Raw genomic sequence first — 19851 nt, 5'->3', positions numbered from 1 at the left:
GGTGGAGGTAGCTTTCTGCACCTGAGCGATAGTTCAGCAAATCCACATGACCAATTGAACAGAGTGGTGAACTAAGCCAATCAGAAAATTGTAACAGATGATGCTGCCCCTCTGGGTTGGACACGTGCAGGAGACGCGCTATACACAAAACCTTTAATTATATCTAGAATTGATCCGATATGACTGAAAAGTTCAAATGTGAACTTCAAAGAATCTTTAAAATGATGCATTTTTCAAAGACAGCCCAAGATTCTCTGGAGCAATTTCGACAGTACGATTCACCGTCCTGAATAGGATCAGAATGGTTATCCTTAACTATTTGTGCAGCTTGTCATAGTGGTGTGTTAGAGACCAGATTAAAACACACAATCCAAGTCCCCTGGGTTATTTTATTTTCAACTCATATTATGCATGAATTTATATTTAACATCTATATGGAAGATTTAGTGCAAAAATAGCATCTTCAGGATATTAACTGAAGCCATCAACATTCAGATACAAGATACACATTGATTTCAGTACCAGCCCATCTATTCTTGTGCATAGAAAAAATACTTCATACCACAGAATTCCTAAGATCCACAGTTCATCAGAGTAAGACAATACATAGTTGCGGTGCAAATTACAGTTTCATAGAAAAGCAAAAACTGGACATTAATTTGGTGCAACGGGGCAACAAGACATAAAACATCAGGGCTTAGCAAACCTCAGCGACTTGCGTTTCACCAGCTGTTGCTGCTGCCTCGCTGTCTGAGCTTCTTCAAGACCACTGATTATCCTCTGGAACAGAACATTGACAAACATCATATTCAGGTTATCGATGAACTATAGAAGCTCAAGTATCAAGTTCACCAAACTCACCGCTGCATGGTTAAAGTCACTGAAGTTTAATGGGTATTGGATCTGAAATCCAATATTTAAAAGATTCACGTAGGCACAGTTTGAACGTTGTTTTACAAATTAAATTTTTTCGGTAGAAATTTATAATTCTGCAGGTATCGAATCGTGCACTTTTCAATCACAGTTACATTCCCCAGATTTTCTGTCAATATTTTTACCTCAATATCCACCTCTTCCCACCAGTGCCCAATGGATGCAGTGTGTACAATCCACAGGACACACTGCAGCAACTCAGCAAGGTTATATCAATGGCACCTCCCCTGTGACCTCCACCACCCAGAAGGACAAAGCAGAAATGTTGTGGGAACATCATCACTTCCAAGTTCCCCTCCAGGTCACACACCATCCTGACTTGGTTCCATCACTGCGTCAATATGCTGGAATTCCCTACCTAACACCATGGTGGGCGCACCATCACTATAAAGGACTAGAGTGGTTCAAGGAGATGCTCCATCACCACCTTTCTCAGGGCAACTGGGGATGGGCAATAAATTACCTTGCCAGCTTCACCCACATCCCCAGAAATTTTTGTAAAATGACATGGAAGAATTACATGCGATTTTTAAAGTTTAAAATAACATCTAATTAAAAAAGGTCTGGTCCAAAATTAACGATTAAGAAAACTGATGATAAATCGGTGTTCTTGTTATTTTCACAGTCACTGCCAGTGGTGTGTCACAGTAGTGAAAATAAAAATGACATGATTGATATATTTGTGAAAATACCACCCAGTGCTGCTACCACACATTACAAGCTGTTGCTCAAAGGAACTGCAATAGTCGACATCTTCAAACTATTTGGGACCTCTATAATAATAATAATAATAATAATCAACTTTATTGTCATTGTTAGTGCACAAGTGCAGTACAACGAAATGTAGGCTTGCGGCTCCCGAGCCCACCTCGGAAGACACTCAGTGCAAAAAGGAGTTTGCTGATACCACCAAACTAGCAGCTATAGAAGATTGCAGGAGGACATAGGTTAAGGGAGTGGGCAGGTAGGCGACAGATGCAGTTCAATATAGGCAAATGTAAGTACAGGAAACTCTGGCATCCGGCACCAAGATGGTGCCAGTTGATTAAAAATTCCGGATGACGGAGAGGGTTATCTACCGAGGCTATTTTTAACAACCAAAAATTTAAAAAATCAAGAAATGTGCAGTATACAGTAATTGGGTACTCACCTACAGAATGTTGTGTTAAATGGATGGTGGAAGATGCTTGATTAAGTACAGTACTGCCAGTTGAGGGTAATCCACAACTCTAATTACTTAACAGTAAAACAAAACTTACACAGTAAACGACTGTATACAGTACTGTACTGTTATTGAGGTGTCGGACTTCCGACAGCGCCAAGAAGCCGAGTAGTGGCAGTTTGGAGAACTACCCCCACTGACTAACTCGGCCACCGCGGGAGACTCGGACTCGGCAACATTTCCAGTTATTGAGGTGTTGTTTTCGGAGTATGAATTTTGCCGGTTAAGAGAGAATTCCGGATATTTAGGTGCCATTTAAACGAGAGTTTCCTGTAGTATATTTTGGGAAAAATCGGTGACAGGAAATGTATCCTAAATAGTAAAATTCTTAAGAGTGACAGAAATATGGGCGTAGATGCTTTTAAAGGCAGTGCAGGTACCAAAGGGTCATTTAAAAAAAAACACCAAATGATGTAGGAGGCGCCAAATACAAAAAGTAGGCAGTGTTGAATTTGTACAAGACAGTCTGGACACCTTGAATCAGAAGGATATCAGTGTCAAGAAAACAATACAGCAAAACGTCACTAGAATCAAACTACAAATGAGGGGCTTCAGTTAAGCAAGGCTTGAAAAACTCGGGCTTTTCTCCACTGGAACACAGAAAGCTAATGGAGATATGGAAGGATTTGAGGGGGTAACTAGCGAAAGATCAGTTCCACTGGTTGGCAAATCTGTAACAAGGGAGGGTAAATTCACGATCATCCCCTGAAAACTGAAAGAGGACGTGGTGTATTATTATTTTTTTTTTTTAAACTGAGGGTTATTCGAACATGGAATGCTTTACAAGAAGTGGCCATTGAGGCAGAGCCTGTAACATCATAGAAAAAAGGGAACGGAATAAATATCTGGAAAATAATATAAAGGGGGCAAAGGGCAGAGAAATGGAATTGAGAGCAGATAGCTCCAGTTGAAGAACCAGCACCAGCAAAGCCTCGACGGGCTGAATGGCCTCTTCTGCGCTGTAACTATTATGATGATGTGAACTCTGGTAAATCAGGAATCGAGACAATGCCTCAGCGAGTCAAATATTGCTGTACCACACGGCAATCTATTCTGTAGGTCAATCACCGGAACCATGCAGATATTGTTACTTCATTTAAGATTAGTTTAAAATAAAGTTTCTTTAATACCTCGCCACAAATGACAGAGAAACAGGAAAAACTGTAGGAATTATTATTTTTAGTTAAACAGGAAAAACTTGAGACAATTTGGGAAGCAACCTAGATGTTGATCTGCAATACAGGTGGAGGAGCTGGGAGACACAAAACTGAAGCACTACAGTGGTGGGAGGGTGTAATTATAGCACGCTAAGTTTACACAGGCCGTTTCCAGTTTAGATGTCGACATGGGGATTTATAACAAAAAAACTAAGACAAAATGTAACAAAAACATGACAAGAGGAAAAGTAAGGTTTTGTAGACAGGAAGTATACACGTACCATTTTTAATAAAGAAATGTCCCCCAGAAAATCATGTTAGCTTAAAATGCCCCATTCTTGTTTAGTCAAAAATATTTACCTTAGCCATATTCTCATTTTGAAGAGTCACTTTTCTCACAAAACCTTCAGTCCCACTTTTTGGGCACGAAAAACCTATTAATGGTTGATCCTGTAAAAAAAAACACGTGTCATCTTTTCATTGCTCAAGTCAATGTCTCTTTGGCTTTCACTTTAGTTGAATAATTCTCCCAAAAAGCTTCTGCGAACAATATTTCTACACTTTATTTTAAAGTGTAACGACACGACCCCCACCTGACTGGTGACCCCCCCCCCCTCCCCCACCCCGCGCCGGCTGGAGCCCACCCCTCCCCCGGCTATGCCAGATCCCAGGCCTTCTCCACTGCTGCTCTAAAACCGGCAGATAGGGGGGGGGCAAGTGAGAGGAACTTGGCGAGACCTTCCCTTTCTCCACACAACAAAACATACCGGCTTCTGCTCTTCCCCACACTGACATGGTTGAGTTTTCTCCCTCCCACATTCTCCGATTCCTACCCAACAATGTTTAATGTTCCAAGGTGTTGAATTTGTTTGTTTTACAATCCACATTCTGGACATTAGCAAAACTATGCTGGGAGCTCCACACATCTGCGACTCTGATATTGCATTGAGGAGCCATCGGCTGCAAAGTGTTTGTAAAGTCAAGATTGGGCTAAATGTTGAGCACATTCTAGGCGCGGATTATTTTTCTAGCGACTACTTTGATGATCCACTCAAACAGCCAAACTGTGTTTACATTCTGCTATGTACTCATGGTGTTCTGTGAGGGAATTTTTAAAGTCTTGTGACTAAAGGTTTCCCTGTTTATGGTGAAAGCTCCCGACTACATAACAATTCACAAGGCAGTGCAAGAACAGTTTTGATTGCGAGATACTGGACTGGAGAGAAATACGTAGCTTGTTTTATATAACAAGATAATGTCCTTTGATTATTATAGTAATTAAAAATCCATTTTGTGTTTCTCAGTCAGCAAAGCGTAATCCTGCATGGGATGTTAATTCACACTTTCATCATACTTCAGTAAACCGTCAATGCCCAGATGCAGTTCGAGTATCCCACAGTGTACCTTGATATACAGGCTCAGCACACTGCCTTCTAAAGTTGGTGGTTGAAGAAATTCTTCAAATGAGTAATTCCAGTCACTACCAAGATGGCCGAGAATCTCATCAGACACACACACCACCCTCCTAAAAGGACCAAATATGAAAACAAAAGGAGGGGTCAATTTGTGTGTACAGTGCAGGATTAAAACAGGTTTTTATTTCCGTACACCAGTCAATAGTAAACTAAGAATCTAAATAATTAAGTTGGTGCACACTTGGCTCACACACGTAGCATGGGAAACCTTCCACAACTCCTGATGGCCTCAGCTGCCCTATTGATTAAAAGAAATCGCACACCATTTAAACAAAAATGTCGCTAAATGTCCTTAGAAAAATTTCCATTCATTGCAAAGCTACCAATGCCTAACTGGCAATCACCACAAAACCAACCAAATCGTTTGCAATATTTTTCAATTTTATATCATAATAAACACTAGAAATTATTGATTATTTTTGTTTAAACCCACCAATAAATTCACCCATCCTGATTTTTTAAAACTCAAACTGCAGGCACATCCCCTCTCCCGGGGGCCTGCGCTCGCCTTCTGCACTGTCCCCACAGCAAAGATCGCTCAGCCTGGCCTTGAGCCCCGATAGCTTTTGGATTTCTGCATATTTAATGACTGAATTTCAGTAGTTTGCGCCTCTCTGCTGCTGCTGGGTGCAGTAAAGTTGCTGGTAATGTGGCATCGCTTCCTGCACCCTGCCTTTACAGCCTGGCTACCCACCCACTCTCCAGTGATTGGTTACTCAGTGCCAGCAACGAAACAGGCCATTCGGCCCAACTGGTCTATAAACACCGGCATGGACCAGTTGGGCCGAATGGCCTGTTTCGGTGCTGTACATTCTATGTAGTACTTGTTACAGTGTGCACCATCATGTTAGAGAAAAATTGTGATGGAACAGTTATGTTTGAGAGAGATGCCTTTTTTGAACTGATTAAGTAAAATTGCTGATTCTGTTCATGTACCTGTTTGTGATTAGCAGATTGCCGTTTCTCCTTCCATACAAAGGACAATGAATACGGTAGTTCTCTCCTTCAAACTTCTGAATCTCCAATTTCTGTAATAAAATTAAGCTGCAACTGTTATTTTCTCTAGTGACCTTTAATCAAAGTATAGAATTTAAACACGTTATGCCTACTCAATCCCACCATGTGTAATCACCAATCTTCTGGCAGAATGGTTAACTTCTTAGCTCTGGCTGCTGGTGGCCCGACCAGCAGAACCATGTTGGATGTGGGTGTGAAATGCTAATCGTTAAGTTGTAGCAGTTTGGTGCAGTGTATCAAACCATCAGAGTCACATAATAACGGCAGAGACGCCATCTCCACCAGGTCCTGCTGTCAGCCATGTTCAGTGTGAGGAGGCACCGTGTGTAGACTGAGGGGTAAAATACTGATGGCTCGCATCTCAAATTTCTTTTATGCAACATCTGCTAACTAGTTCAGAACACAATTGGCAGAAGTCTGCAGAATGCATCCGAATATACGAGATTTTCAAATATTTCACTCCTGCTTCTCAAATCTGCTGTCCCAAAATAGAACATGCAAGGATTTAAATCGGCATTTAATCAAAAATTAGCCACAGCAAAAGCATTTAATGGCAAAATCTGGTTACAAGTTTCCTGTTCTTTCTCTAAATATCACCTGAAGCTTCTCTGTAGTCCCCACAGAAGCTCAGGTCACTAAAATAAACCCCTCCGAAGGGCCTCTTTACCAGTTCTGAACTTGACTGAAATTTATATTAAAAGGATACACAAAGAAGCAGTGCTTTAATTTTGAGGGGCACCCAATTATAATATTTCTCCCACCAATATATAAAACACAAAAAAGAGAGGAAATTATATCAAAGAAACAAAAGAACTTGCATTTCTATAGCACCTTTCACAACCTCAGGATGTCCCGAAGTGCTTTACAGCCAATGAAGTACTTCTGAAGTGTGGTTCCTGTTGTAATGTAGGAAATGCAGCAGCCAATTTACACACAGCAAGCTCCCACATATCAAATTAAAGGTAGATTACAATCTGAATCATCAGTCATTTACTTTAAACTTAATTTAAATATGGCCATTTGCTACCCATTCAATTCTGCCCAGAGTCTACGCCAGAATTTAAATATAAAGTGTTCTCATACATCAACATTTTCTGCTTTCTGTGGTCCTACAGTAAATTTAAATTTCACAAATTATATTTCAGGACAGAAAATGCATTTTGAAAGCTGCAAAGGGTACACACAGCACTCAAAGGGTTTGATTTTACCACACTATTCAACTAAATCTTCAGCCTCATTTCTTTCTATTTTCCTTTAATAGACAGGGCAATCTAATCCTGTAATATACAAGTGTAGCCCGAACACAATGAGATAGTCAATTTTGGTTGTAGCAGAATTGAAGAATATTTAATGCCAGATCCTGCAAGCATCAGTCTCCTGCCCGTGTCCCCCTGGCCGTCGATCTGTTGCTTTCCGATTGGGAAAAAGCACATGGAACAGTCAGAGTGCGAGTTCAAAATCAAGTTTCCCCCCTCTCTGGGAAGTTGCAGCTCCTTATGGGGTAACTCCACGGAGAAGGGGACATTTGATTTCCATCTTTGGGCTGGTAATTCAATTTGCCGAGTCTGTTTCACACTAAACAATTGGCGAGCAAGAGACCAGGAAGCTAGAGAGACGTCAGTAGAGTCTGGGAGTTAGAGGGGCAGAATTCAGGTTTGTAAGGAGAATTGTAGGGTCTTATCCCATCAATAGGTTGCCTCACAGGTAAGTATATGGAACAGGCTCACAACCATTATTGGGATGGAATCTTGCACCTGAACAGCTCAAGTCATGAATGGGATAGAAACTTAGTCCAGATACTCAGCCTCTTTCTTCATCATTATATATGGCGTGTTACTCTACCTTTCCATGGCATGAAAAAAAATGGGTGTTTGGGGAGGGCAGGGGGGATGGATGAAAACAGGACAGATAGTGAAAGAAACCAGGACAGAGCAATCAGACATTAACAAAGACAAAAAAACACAAACCTAGAATTCCAGACAGATTGCTGCAGAGATAGAGAGACAACAACTTGCATTTATATTGGCACTTCACAGAGGAGCGATGAGACAAAATTCGATGTCGAGACAGAAGAGGTGACCATTAGGAAGGCTGACCAAAAACTTGGTCACAAAGGTGAGCTTTAAGGAGGGTCTTGAAGGAAAGGCGGAGGGGTTCAGGCAGAGAATTCCAGAGCTTGGAGCCTCGAAGGTGGAAACACAACCGCTACTGGTGGGTCAACAGGAGAGAGGGATACACAACAACAACAACTTGCATTTATATAGTGCCTTTAATGTAGTAAAAACATCCCAAGGCGCTTCACAAGAGCGTAAACACAAAATCGGACACCGAGTCAAATAGAGAGATATTAGGACAGGTGATGCTTGGTCAAAGAGAAAGGTTTTAAGGCGCACCTTAAAGGAGGAGAGAGGTAGAGGGGCAGAGGGGTTTAGGGAGGGAATTCCAAAGTTTAGGGCCCAGGCAGCTGAAGGAGTGATGAAAATCAGGCCGAAGTGGAGATCTGGGGGAAAAGGAGTTGTAGGGCTACATGAGATTACAGAGATAGGAAGGGGTGAGGTCATGAAGGGCTTTAAAAATGAGGAAGATAATTTTGAATTGGTGGTATTGGAGGACCGGGAGCCCATGCAGATAAGAAGGATATGGGTGATGGGTGAATGGGACTTGGTGCAGGGTTGGATATGGGTGAATGGGACTTGGTGCAGGGTTGGATATGGGTGATGGGTGAATGGGACTTGGTGCAGGATTGGATATGGGTGATGGGTGAATGGGACTTGGTGCAGGGTTGGATATGGGTGATGGGTGAATGGGACTTGGCGCAGGGTTGGATATGGGTGATGGGTGAATGGGACTTGGCGCAGGGTTGGATATGGGTGATGGGTGAATGGGACTTGGCGCAGGGTTGGATATGGGTGATGGGTGAATGGGACTTGGCGCAGGGTTGGATATGGGTGATGGGACTTGGTGCAGGATTGGATATGGGTGATGGGTGAATGGGACTTGGTGCAGGGTTGGATATGGGTGATGGGCGAATGGGACTTGGCGCAGGGTTGGATATGGGTGATGGGACTTGGTGCAGGATTGGATATGGGTGATGGGTGAATGGGACTTGGCGCAGGGTTGGATATGGGTGATGGGTGAATGGGACTTGGTGCAGGGTTGGATATGGGTGATGGGTGAATGGGACTTGGTGCAGGGTTGGATATGGGTGATGGGTGAATGGGACTTGGCGCAGGGTTGGATATGGGTGATGGGTGAATGGGACTTGGTGCAGGGTTGGATATGGGTGATGGGTGAATGGGACTTGGCGCAGGGTTGGATATGGGTGATGGGTGAATGGGACTTGGTGCAGGGTTGGATATGGGCAGAGTTTTGGATGAGCTCAAGTTTAGGCGAAGTGGAGGGTATGAGGCTGGTCAGGGGAACTTTGGAATAGTTGAGTCTGGAGGTGACAGAGGCAGGGATGAGAAGCAGATGGGCTGAGGCGAGGCAGAGACGGGCGATGTTGCAGAGGTGGAAGTATGCGGTCTTTGTGGTGGAGAGAATACGGGGTCGGGAACGCAGCTCGGGGTCACCGAGGTTGAGAGTCCGATGAAGATAGCACTGCAACAAAGAGACACATCAGCTGAGAGAGGAAACAGATTTAACAGCACAAGACAAACATAGAAGTCACAGCCACAGAATGGAGCGCCATTTTTCACAAAGGCATATACTGAGTGCAGCGGAGCCTGGCCGAGTGACATGGTGTGCTACTTACATCTACTTTTGCAAGGCTGACCCTCTTCCCCTTCCCTTCCACAGGTTAGCGAAGCAAGTGGGCACAAGGTACATGACCGAGACTCTCAGCTAAAGGAAAGAAACCTTATTGAATACGGCCACGAGTCTCGCTGTTTGCATGTACTGGATGCAGCGATTTCTCCAAAGCTCAACTCAGCACTGTACATGTGCACAACAAATACACACTAAAAATAGTGAGTTTTAGTGCAAGATGCAGCAGCAACTGTGTGTAGCCAGGATAACACAGGCCAGTATAATACAGGCACACCAACAGTGCAAGTCTGGATCAGACGAGGTATTAAAAGTATTGTGCGCAGCCATTATAATCTGGCAGGGTTGATAAAAGGGTTTCCACCCGTTCACTGGGAATCAGACCTTATGGAACAATGACAAGAACACTCGAGATCTCGGTTCTTTAAAAAAAACAACTTTTGCAAAGCGTGGTGTAAAAGTAAAAACGAGAAGAATAGAAAATGCAGCGTGTGGAGATAAACTGCTTGGTTAGATAATCTCCACGGGCATAAACAGCCAAAACGATTTTCACTCTGGCTGGTGATCATTGAAGTAAACATGATGATGCTGCTCTGCTTAACCTTGGTAAATTCAGCCAACTAATTAACATAACGGAAAAATGACTTATGCCTCACACCGCAAAAACCCAGTGTCCCATCCCAAAACCCTCCTTACGTGTCACTGAACTCCAAAACTGAAGGCTACATAAAAAAAACATGAAGGTTACAAGGAATAAGGAATGCCTAGACACTCATGCAGTTTTGCATATAAAAAAGCAACTTTAGTGCTTCCCTGTTGACATGCGGTGCTTGTTTTAATCTCCGCATTCACACACGTAACAGGAATTTTGATCTCACTATGGTGGAACGTGTGAAATTAAGACAGTGCAATCCAATTACCTCTTTTTTTTTTCCTCCAAAGATACACTTGTAGGTTCTGTTCATTGCATTGTACTTTTAATATTCAGATTTTGAAAAGCAAGAAGAAATAAAGTAGAACCAGTACATCAAAATGTGGACAGAAATGTACATTTTAATGGTGACGTTCAAACTGTTTTTTGTTGCAGCAGGAACATATGCTAGTAAAAATACATGTACTTCTACTTTACCTAGAGTTTCTTGTTTACTCAAATATACACATCTGCAAATTAACAAATTCATAAGTGATTATCCTTTTCAAGCTCGTGCTAAATTTAGGGGGAAAAGGCATGGGTGACAAGGTTAACCATCTATAATTTTGCCATTTTAAGACATTTCAGATCATCATGTAAACATTAGTCTATCAGACACAATTAAGTGTCAGACTATTAAAACAAATATATTTCACAATTAATTAAACTGAAATTCAACACATCAGAAGGCAAATTATAAAATTACATTCAGGAAGCACAAAATCAGACTTCAAAATCCAATCTATTTTTATTTTAAATCGAGGTACTCACTATTCATACTATAACGGGGGAAAGTACTAGTCGGAATAAATATAGAAAAAAGAATCAGCCAAAAAGGTACTTGAACAAGACTACAGGAGTTTCATGGTATATTTCCTTCACGGGCACAGAAGCACTTAGAATTGGTAAGTTTATTGGCGAGACTACAGGTTAATTTGTTGTATACGAGGTTATCTGAAGTACAAACCAGTTCAAGGTACAATTGTTCACCTATCCCTTATTTACTGAAACTTGTATCACGGAGATAAGAAATTTATTTATTACAAATTTAAATATATTTACATTTGGTGCGGAGACATTAATGAACAGGTTAAGAAAAAGCATAGAGCGTAAAAAGATAGAACAAGCAAAACGATTGAAAATCTCTCATTCCATATCTTGCTGCATGTTTAAAAAGAGAAGAAAGAAGTTAGAATCTTGCCATATTAAAAGACAGAAGAGTCAAATGCTTTTTCATTTCACAGTGCTAAAGGAGGAAAATGAAAATCTGAAATACGTAAAGAGAAAGCTGAAAAAAAAATCACAAATGGTTTGCAACATCCGAGAAGAGGTGGGTCAATTTACTTTTTGGGTACAGACTGCAATGAACAGCAACAAACACAGTACAGTGGATTGGAGGATGTACATGTAACTTTGAACTAGTGTTTGGAGCTTGTAACAATGGTGGGAAGAGGCACAACGCCAGTAAGTCCCCGGGTATGGGGAGCGCAAAGTGAGATGAGGGACAAAGTCTACGCAGACCTTGACTTTGAAGGAGCCAATAAATACAGGGGAGGTCCCAGAGAGTTTGAAAGATGCCAATGTGCTGCTGCCACTCACAAAAGGCAACAAAAGAACACAAAATACAGACCCATTAGTCTTACATCAGTAACTGGCAGAACAATGGAATTGATTCTTAAAAACGTGAGGATTACCCGGCTGAAAATAACCTAGCAAGTGACATGGTTTCAAAAAGGGCAGATTCGGTTTGACTTTTGTTGAGGATGCGACATCACAAGTAGAGGTTGGAAACTCTATGATATAACATGACAAATAGCCTTCAATAAAGCTTAGATGAATGGCTGTGACGCGGGCTTAGGACACTGGGAATTTCAATAAAACTTGAAGGTGCACGGGGAGCTGGCCGAGAGGAAGCAGTAAGTACTAGTTAGGGGAGTGAGATGGAGCTGGGGACGCGTGGAGTGGAGTGCGCTGACCGTTACCAAGCTGGGAGAGCTGGGGATGATGCGAGTAAAGCAGCTGAGGAACTGCACAAGGAGTTAAACAATATCTGTAAGTGAGCAGAACTATGGCAGCTGAAATTCAATACAGATAAGCATAGGGCGTGGTGCACAAGAAGAAAACAAGTGGGGCGCATACTTATGGCGACATTAGACTCAACACTGACCATGTCCACTCATTGCACAGCAGTAGTCACAGCAAACAGAACACATCGGCAAAGCAAACAGAACAGACAGAAACAGGAGTAGGTCATCCAGCCCCTGGAGCCTGTTCTGCCATTCAATTAGATCATGATTAATCTGTCACTCAACTTCATTTACCCACCTTTGCTCCGTATCCCTTGATACCCTTACCAAACAAAAATCTATCAAGCTCAGTGTTTCAAATTTCAATTGAGGCCCAGTATCCACAGCCTTTTGGGGGAGAATTCCAGATTGCCACCACCCTTTGTGTGAAGAAGCACTTCCCGATTTCCCTCCTGAATGACCTACCTCTAATTTTAAGATTATGATCCCTTATGTTCCCCAACCAGAGCAAGTAGTTTATCTGTATCCGCACTATCCAAACCCATCGTCAATTTAAAGAAATCGATCAGATCACCGCTCAACTAAATTTATTCAACCTGTCTTCATTCTGAGAGATATACAAAAGTTAAACATCAGGGAACCAAAATAGACCATAGTAGCCACACCCTGAAGCAACAAAGATTAAAAAAATATATATATACACTTTTCTTTGGGGTTTTGTTGCACCGTTGATGAATCAGCAGTATGTACACCATCAGCTTATCAGAGAGGCCCACACGTTCCATCAATTGTGTCATGATTGAGTTGACACTTTGAGTACCGAGGCCCACACTGGAGGGCTCGGCAGCAGCAAGTTAAGTTAATGTATAATGGATAGATTAACATATCGTTGTCATGGTTGCAAATTGGTGATATGCATGCACCAGAACCACTATGCAAAGGTTTGGAGTTGAAGGGGAAAACTATTGAGTGTATCTAAAAACAGTGTTTAAGCACCAAGCCATGCAACAAAACTGGGCTGTAGCATTGTAATAGAGAAGTCAAAGAGCAAAACCCAGCTCAGCAAGTGAAGACACAAACCCAGCTCAGAGAGTGAAGGCACAAACCCAGCTCAGAGAGTGAAGACACAAACCCAGCTCAGCGAGTGAGGACACAAACCCAGCTCAGCAAGTGAAGGCACAAACCCAGCTCAGCGAGTGAAGACACAAACCCAGCTCAGCGAGTGAAGACACAAACCCAGCTCAGAGAGTGAAGGCACAAACCCAGCTCAGCGAGTGAAGACACAAACCCAGCTCAGCAAGTGAAGGCACAAACCCAGCTCAGCGAGTGAAGACACAAACCCAGCTCAGCGAGTGAAGACACAAACCCAGCTCAGCGAGTGAAGACACAAACCCGGCTCAGCGACTGAAGACACAAACCCAGCTCAGAGAGTGAAGGCACAAACCCAGCTCAGAGAGTGAAGACACAAACCCAGCTCAGCGAGTGAAGACACAAACCCAGCTCAGCGAGTGAAGACACAAACCCAGCTCAGCGAGTGAAGACACAAACCCAGCTCAGCGAGTGAAGACACAAACCCAGCTCAGCGAGTGAAGACACAAACCCAGCTCAGCGAGTGAAGACACAAACCCAGCTCAGCGAGTGAAGACACAAACCCAGCTCAGCGAGTGAAGGCACAAACCCAGCTCAGCGACTGAAGACACAAACCCAGCTCAGAGAGTGAAGGCACAAACCCAGCTCAGAGAGTGAAGACACAAACCCAGCTCAGCGAGTGAAGACACAAACCCAGCTCAGCGAGTGAAGACACAAACCCAGCTCAGCGAGTGAAGACACAAACCCAGCTCAGCGAGTGAAGACACAAACCCAGCTCAGCGAGTGAAGACACAAACCCAGCTCAGCGAGTGAAGACACAAACCCAGCTCAGCGAGTGAAGACACAAACCCAGCTCAGCGAGTGAAGACACAAACCCAGCTCAGCGAGTGAAGACACAAACCCAGCTCAGCGAGTGAAGACACAAACCCAGCTCAGCGAGTGAAGACACAAACCCAGCTCAGCGAGTGAAGACACAAACCCAGCTCAGCGAGTGAAGACACAAACCCAGCTCAGAGAGTGAAGGCACAAACCCAGCTCAGCGAGTGAAGACACAAACCCAGCTCAGCGAGTGAAGACACAAACCCAGCTCAGAGAGTGAAGGCACAAACCCAGCTCAGCGAGTGAAGACACAAACCCAGCTCAGCGAGTGAAGACACAAACCCGGCTCAGCGAGTGAAGACACAAACCCAGCTCAGCGAGTGAAGACACAAACCCGGCAGCAGATTTTACCTCAAATAGCTGGCATCCCTCAGATTCAGTTCGATCATAAGGCCTGATGATTCCATCCTCACGGATACACCGAGGTGGACGGAGTTTATTTACATCTTCGGTTGATTCTGCTACCCTAGTGGAGTCAAGGATTGAAATAAATGACAGTTACTTTTTTTCTTATATAACTAGTGATTATTAAAGCATAGAAGATAGGAGCAGGAGTAGGCCATTCGGCCCCTCGAGCCTGTTCCGCCATTTAATGAGATCATGGCTGATCATCCAAATTCAGTACCCTGTCCCCGCTTTCTCCCTATATCCCTTGAGCCTTAAGAAATATATCGAACTCCTTCTTGAATATATTTAATGAATTGGCCTCAACTGCCTTCTGTGGTAGAGAATTCCACAGGTTCACCACTCTCTGGGTGAAGAAATTTCTCCTCATCTCAGTGCTAAATGGCTTACCCCTTATCCTTAGATTGTGACCCCTGGTTCTGGACTCCCCAGCCATCGGGAACACCCTTCCTGCATCTAGTCTGTCTAGTCCTGTTAGAATTTTACAAGTTTCAATGAGATCCCCTCTCATTCTTCTAAACTGTAACGAATACAAGACCAATTGACCCAATCTCTCTTCATACGGCATTCCTGCCATCCCAGGTATCAGTCTGGTGAATCTTCGCTGCACTCCTTCCATGGCAAGAACATCCTTCCTCAGATAAGGCGACCAAAACTGCACACAATACTCAAGGTGTGGTCTCACCAAGGCCATGTACAACTGCAGCAAGACATCCTTGCTCCTGTACTCGAATCCTCTCGCTATGAAGGCCAACATACCATTTGCCTTCTTAACCGCCTGCTGCACCTGCATGCTTACCATCAGCGACTGGTGCACAAGGACACCTAAGTCTCGTTGCACTTCCCCTTCTCCCAATCTATTGCCATTCAGATAATAATCTGCCTTCCTGTTTTTGCCACCAAAGTGGATAACCTCGCATTTATCCAAATTATACTGCATCTGCCATGCATCTGCCCAATCACCCAACCTGTCCAAATCATACTGGAGTTTCTCTGCATCCTCCTCACAGTACACACGCCCACCCAGCTTTGTGTCGTCTGCAAACCTGGAGATATTATATCTAGTTCCCTTGTCTAGATCATCAATGGAGCAAGTCCATTAAAAGATGCTGAAAGGAAATAAAATTGAAGGCAAGTAGAATTGCGTATTTTAAGTGCTCCATTATTCATCCAAATGTAAAATGTTCGTCATTGTAATTTATGTTGTGCCCCTCATGAATGCAGTTGATGCACTGTGGGTGATGAAATCAGGATAGAAGGTATAATAATTTGATTTAAAATATTTTTTGAATCCCAGTTCTGTAAGAAATCCATCTCCCATTAAAATGTAAAGTAATATATACATCATTTGTGTTAGCTCTTCCCTACACAGCAGGAAGAGCAGTATTTAAACATCTGTAATTTCTCAAAAGTAGAGAACCACTGGAAGATGATTCAGGTGAATTCTGTTGGTTCAGCAAATCTTACTTTTTAATTCCTTGCAAAGTGCTGCTTGCCATGTCAATGATCCCGCCCGTTGGCCGCGCAACGACTCCAACCAGGCCTTTGCCGACTCCTTTAAAGAAACCAGCTGCACCTTCCTTCTTGGCGCCTGTTGCAAGAAATGGTATTTCTTCACTTGGAAATGGTAATTCAATGCTTGAAACATATTCAGAGCAGAGACTGCTACCAGCTGCTTACTGAAATTAGACATCGCTCATTCCCAAACACCACCAATGCTCCAGGTTAACACAAAACAAAATGTTAGCAAACCCTGAGACAATCCATGCACATGGCGAACCTTTCATTTACAGGTGTACAATATGCTTTGTCCCCAGCCTTTTGAACCAAGGTATGTACTTGCTACATAAAATACTTTTATTAGTCATACACTGACTATTCAATAAAACATTTGCGTTTTAGATTTCTCATCATCAATTTACCAGCATTGACCTTTCTCCCATATGTTCTCACACAGACAGAGCACAACTTAAAATGTACCAGAAAATAAAAAGGAATTGGGTGTAGTGGCATGAAACACAAAAATATTGGTATCATGGGTAGTGCCCAGTGCAGCCCAAACAGGAAAGACATTTCAGGGAGAGTGTCACTGAGCATTTAGACCACTCTGGCACACTTTCTAGTGACTAGTTTGAGATAGAGGCCGAGGCTCCAGGCCCGCGGGCCCGCCCTCCAGACCTGGGATACTGCTTTAAGCCTACAAGTTGCACACTTATGTGGCATGTGTCAAAAAATGGATTTATACCTGGAATTCCCAATCTTTAAAAGACTGGTAAAATTCTCAGAAAATTCCACAACCACATGAATTAAAACCAGAATTTGACGTATTTAATTACCAATATGCCAATGGCCTGAATTATAAAGGAATGAAGTTGCAGAATGTGATCCCCAAAACACACAACAATCCCATGTAATAAAAATGGAATTTGACTGTCAAGTTTTGGATCTTATGATTTTTTGGTGATCTTCACAGAAAGGATTTGGGAATGAGCAATGTTTAAATTTTGGCCTTTAAAACTGTGATTTTACACAGTTTGAATACTGACATGTATTTCCTTCTCCAATAAGTCAAGGAGCTAGAAACCTAAAATAAGGCAGGAATAATGCAATATAATGCTTCCGAGATATGACTGGGCAGCTGGGAACAGCAATGTAGCTGCAATCATGCAGTTGAACACATTATGCAAAGGAAAAATTCATTAATATGAAGTGTCTTCCGTGTTATTCAATCGTCTATTCATTGTTCCAAAACAATACATTTACATGCAATGTTATAAAATTTGGACAATGTACCTTCAACTGGCTTTGTGACTATTCCTGTAAATCCTCCAACCATACCCTGAAAAGATACAAGATAAATACTTGTAAATGTTTTTACATTATAAAATATTATTCAACCAAAATTATTATGCTGGAACTCAATAGGACAGGGTCATAACACCCACGGTGGCATAGTGGTTAGCACTGTTGCCTCACAGCGCCAGGGACCCAGGTTTGAATCCAGCCTCGGGTGACTGTCTGTGTGGAGTTTGCACATTCTCCCCGTGTTTGCGTGGGTTTTCTCCAGGTGCTCCGGTTTCCTCCCACAGTCCAAAGATGTGCGGGTTAGGTTGATTGGCTATGATAAATTGACCCTTAGTGTTAGGGGGATTAAATACGTGGGGTTACGGGGATAGGGTGGGATATGTGTTGGTGTAGGGGTTACGGGGATCGGGTGGGATATGTGTCGGTGCAGGCTCGATGGGCCGAAATGGCCTCTATCTGCACTGTGGGGTTTCTGTGATATAACAGCTTTTCTGAGTATCCAGAAAACAAAATTCAAAGTTTCACTACTAAAGTCTCAAATAACTTTGACTTGAAGATTCGTGTGGCAGCAGTGTGCTGGTGCAGCCTGTAGGAGCATGCTTGCAGAGTGGGGTGTGGGGCTGCTTTCAAATGCACCATTGCAGGGAGGTGAGGATCAGAGGTCAGGAACTCCATCATGGGGCTATTTTCACACATGTTCTGGTTGCTGGCCCAGGTCAACAGCAGCCAAGGTCTTGGGAGCAATGCCACAAGTTCACAAAGCATGGGGGGGAAAGTAACTTGGGAGAAACATTAAAGAGAAATTAGTATACTCGTCACAAAACAGAAACTGATGTTGCCTGTTGTTCCTAAAGGCGGCTGAAGTTTGTCACGAGCGAGTCTGTCATATCGTTAGTTCAAAACCCTGAAATTAGTTTCAAATATTTTACTTTGGACTTCAAAACTGTATTTGTTCTAAATTCAGATCCTAGAGAGAGCCACCTGACCTCAGGAAAACACCCTGCCCAAGTTAGCAGTGCAGCCAGCTGGTGTACTTTGTTGAGGCACCAGGTAGGAGTCACACCAGCCTTTGGTGTGGTTGTAAGCTCCTCCAGACCACAGACCTCAGCATGCTGAGAGTTACCCTTGCTGTACTTTGTTTTATTTGGACTTACTCTAAAATATGGGTGCTTTTTATTAGAACAATGCAGATTATGGGGGCGATATGATAGAAGTTTTCAAAATTATAAAAAGGGATGGGGCAGGATAGACCGTTCCGACAAAAGGTCAGCGACCTGAAACGTTAACTCTCTCTCTCTCCACAGATGCTGCCTGACCTGCTGAGTGTTTGCAGCATTTTTTATTTTTATTTCAGATTTCCAGCATCCGCAGTATTTTGCTTTTATTTTGGATAGAAGCAGACAAATCTAGTGGTTGAAGAGCTAGAACAAGTGGCAATAGATACAAGATTAAATGCATGAGATTTCACACAAGAGCAAGAGAAACCTCTCTGCACAGAGTTGTGAGGCTGTTGAATTCACTTGAAAGATTAGAGGTTGAGGCAGAAACGACGTCAACATTCAAGATTAGATTGGAAAGGTGAAGGGATATGGGAACAGGGCAGGTAAATGCGATTAGGACTATTCGCTTGCGGAAGTGAAACACTGACACGGACTGGTGCAACTTCGATGTATTTCAATGTATGATAATGGGTCAGATTTAAACAGAGTTTACATTGGCCCTGAATTTGCAGATGCCTCCGACCAGCAGAAAATCTACAAACTTGCCTGATGGTCCCGGAGGTTTGGGCACTTGTGCTCCTGGGTCTCTGTGCGTCGGCCTGCGTAGAGGCCCATGTATCCCAGGGGTGCATGCTGTTCACAAGCACCCCTGGGATCACGTAGGCCGGCCCAACCAATGAAAGAATGGGGTCCCCATGTACTGAATGTACGGAATCCTCAAGTATGAATGGGAATACCCCAAAAAGACACGTACATTTCAAATAAATAAAAAAATCCATCACATTTAAAATTAATCAAAATGGCATTTAATTAAATATTTTTTTTAAATTAATTTTTTGAAAAATAGATTTACATATTTTAAAGGGGCTAAAAATAAATGTACCTTATTTTACAGGTTTTTAAATGCGTAAATTATTGTGAAAATTATTTTCTGTTCTTTAAAAGTCTTAAGCTAGTAAAAGCAGGCCTTACACCTGCTTTTACCAGGTACAGGAAACTTTGGTTTATCCGGAGGTTAACTGTCCGGAATGCTCGATCCACCGGCAAAAATCAGGAGCCGTTTCGTTAGTTTTTTTTTCTTTTCGTTGCTTTTTTTTCCACCAGTCAGGCTCTGCAAGGTCTCGCTGAAGCTGTTGCTAAGCTACAGAGACGCTTGCAAGGTACGG

At 42.8% G+C, this 19851-nt stretch overlaps 1 protein-coding gene across 3 annotated transcripts in view; it reads right to left on the bottom strand.

Moving 5' to 3' along the window:
* Positions 1-369: 369 nt before the first annotated feature.
* Positions 370-19851, bottom strand: part of vps13c (vacuolar protein sorting 13 homolog C) — a 339126-nt gene continuing 319644 nt past the window's right edge. For 2 of the 3 annotated variants that reach the window (XM_085972079.1, XM_085972080.1), the window contains 7 exons: positions 17454-17499; positions 16128-16251; positions 14607-14721; positions 5724-5815; positions 4717-4837; positions 3673-3762; positions 370-780 (listed from right to left, as the gene is read on the bottom strand). In XM_085972079.1, coding sequence (XP_085828205.1) covers positions 691-780; positions 3673-3762; positions 4717-4837; positions 5724-5815; positions 14607-14721; positions 16128-16251; positions 17454-17499 — 678 coding nt within the window. In that variant the 3' untranslated portion in view covers positions 370-690. Of the gene's footprint in view, positions 781-3672; positions 3763-4716; positions 4838-5723; positions 5816-9411; positions 11422-14606; positions 14722-16127; positions 16252-17453; positions 17500-19851 lie in introns of those variants that run through there. The other variant, XM_085972081.1, reaches the window with a different exon arrangement.

This window comes from Somniosus microcephalus, chromosome 32 (assembly GCF_052327205.1).
Source record: "Somniosus microcephalus isolate GS21.2 chromosome 32, FLI_Smic_1.0, whole genome shotgun sequence".
NCBI lineage: Eukaryota > Metazoa > Chordata > Chondrichthyes > Squaliformes > Somniosidae > Somniosus > Somniosus microcephalus.
Note: the sequence above shows the minus strand (reverse complement) of the source record. Positions and strands in the feature narration are given on the sequence as shown.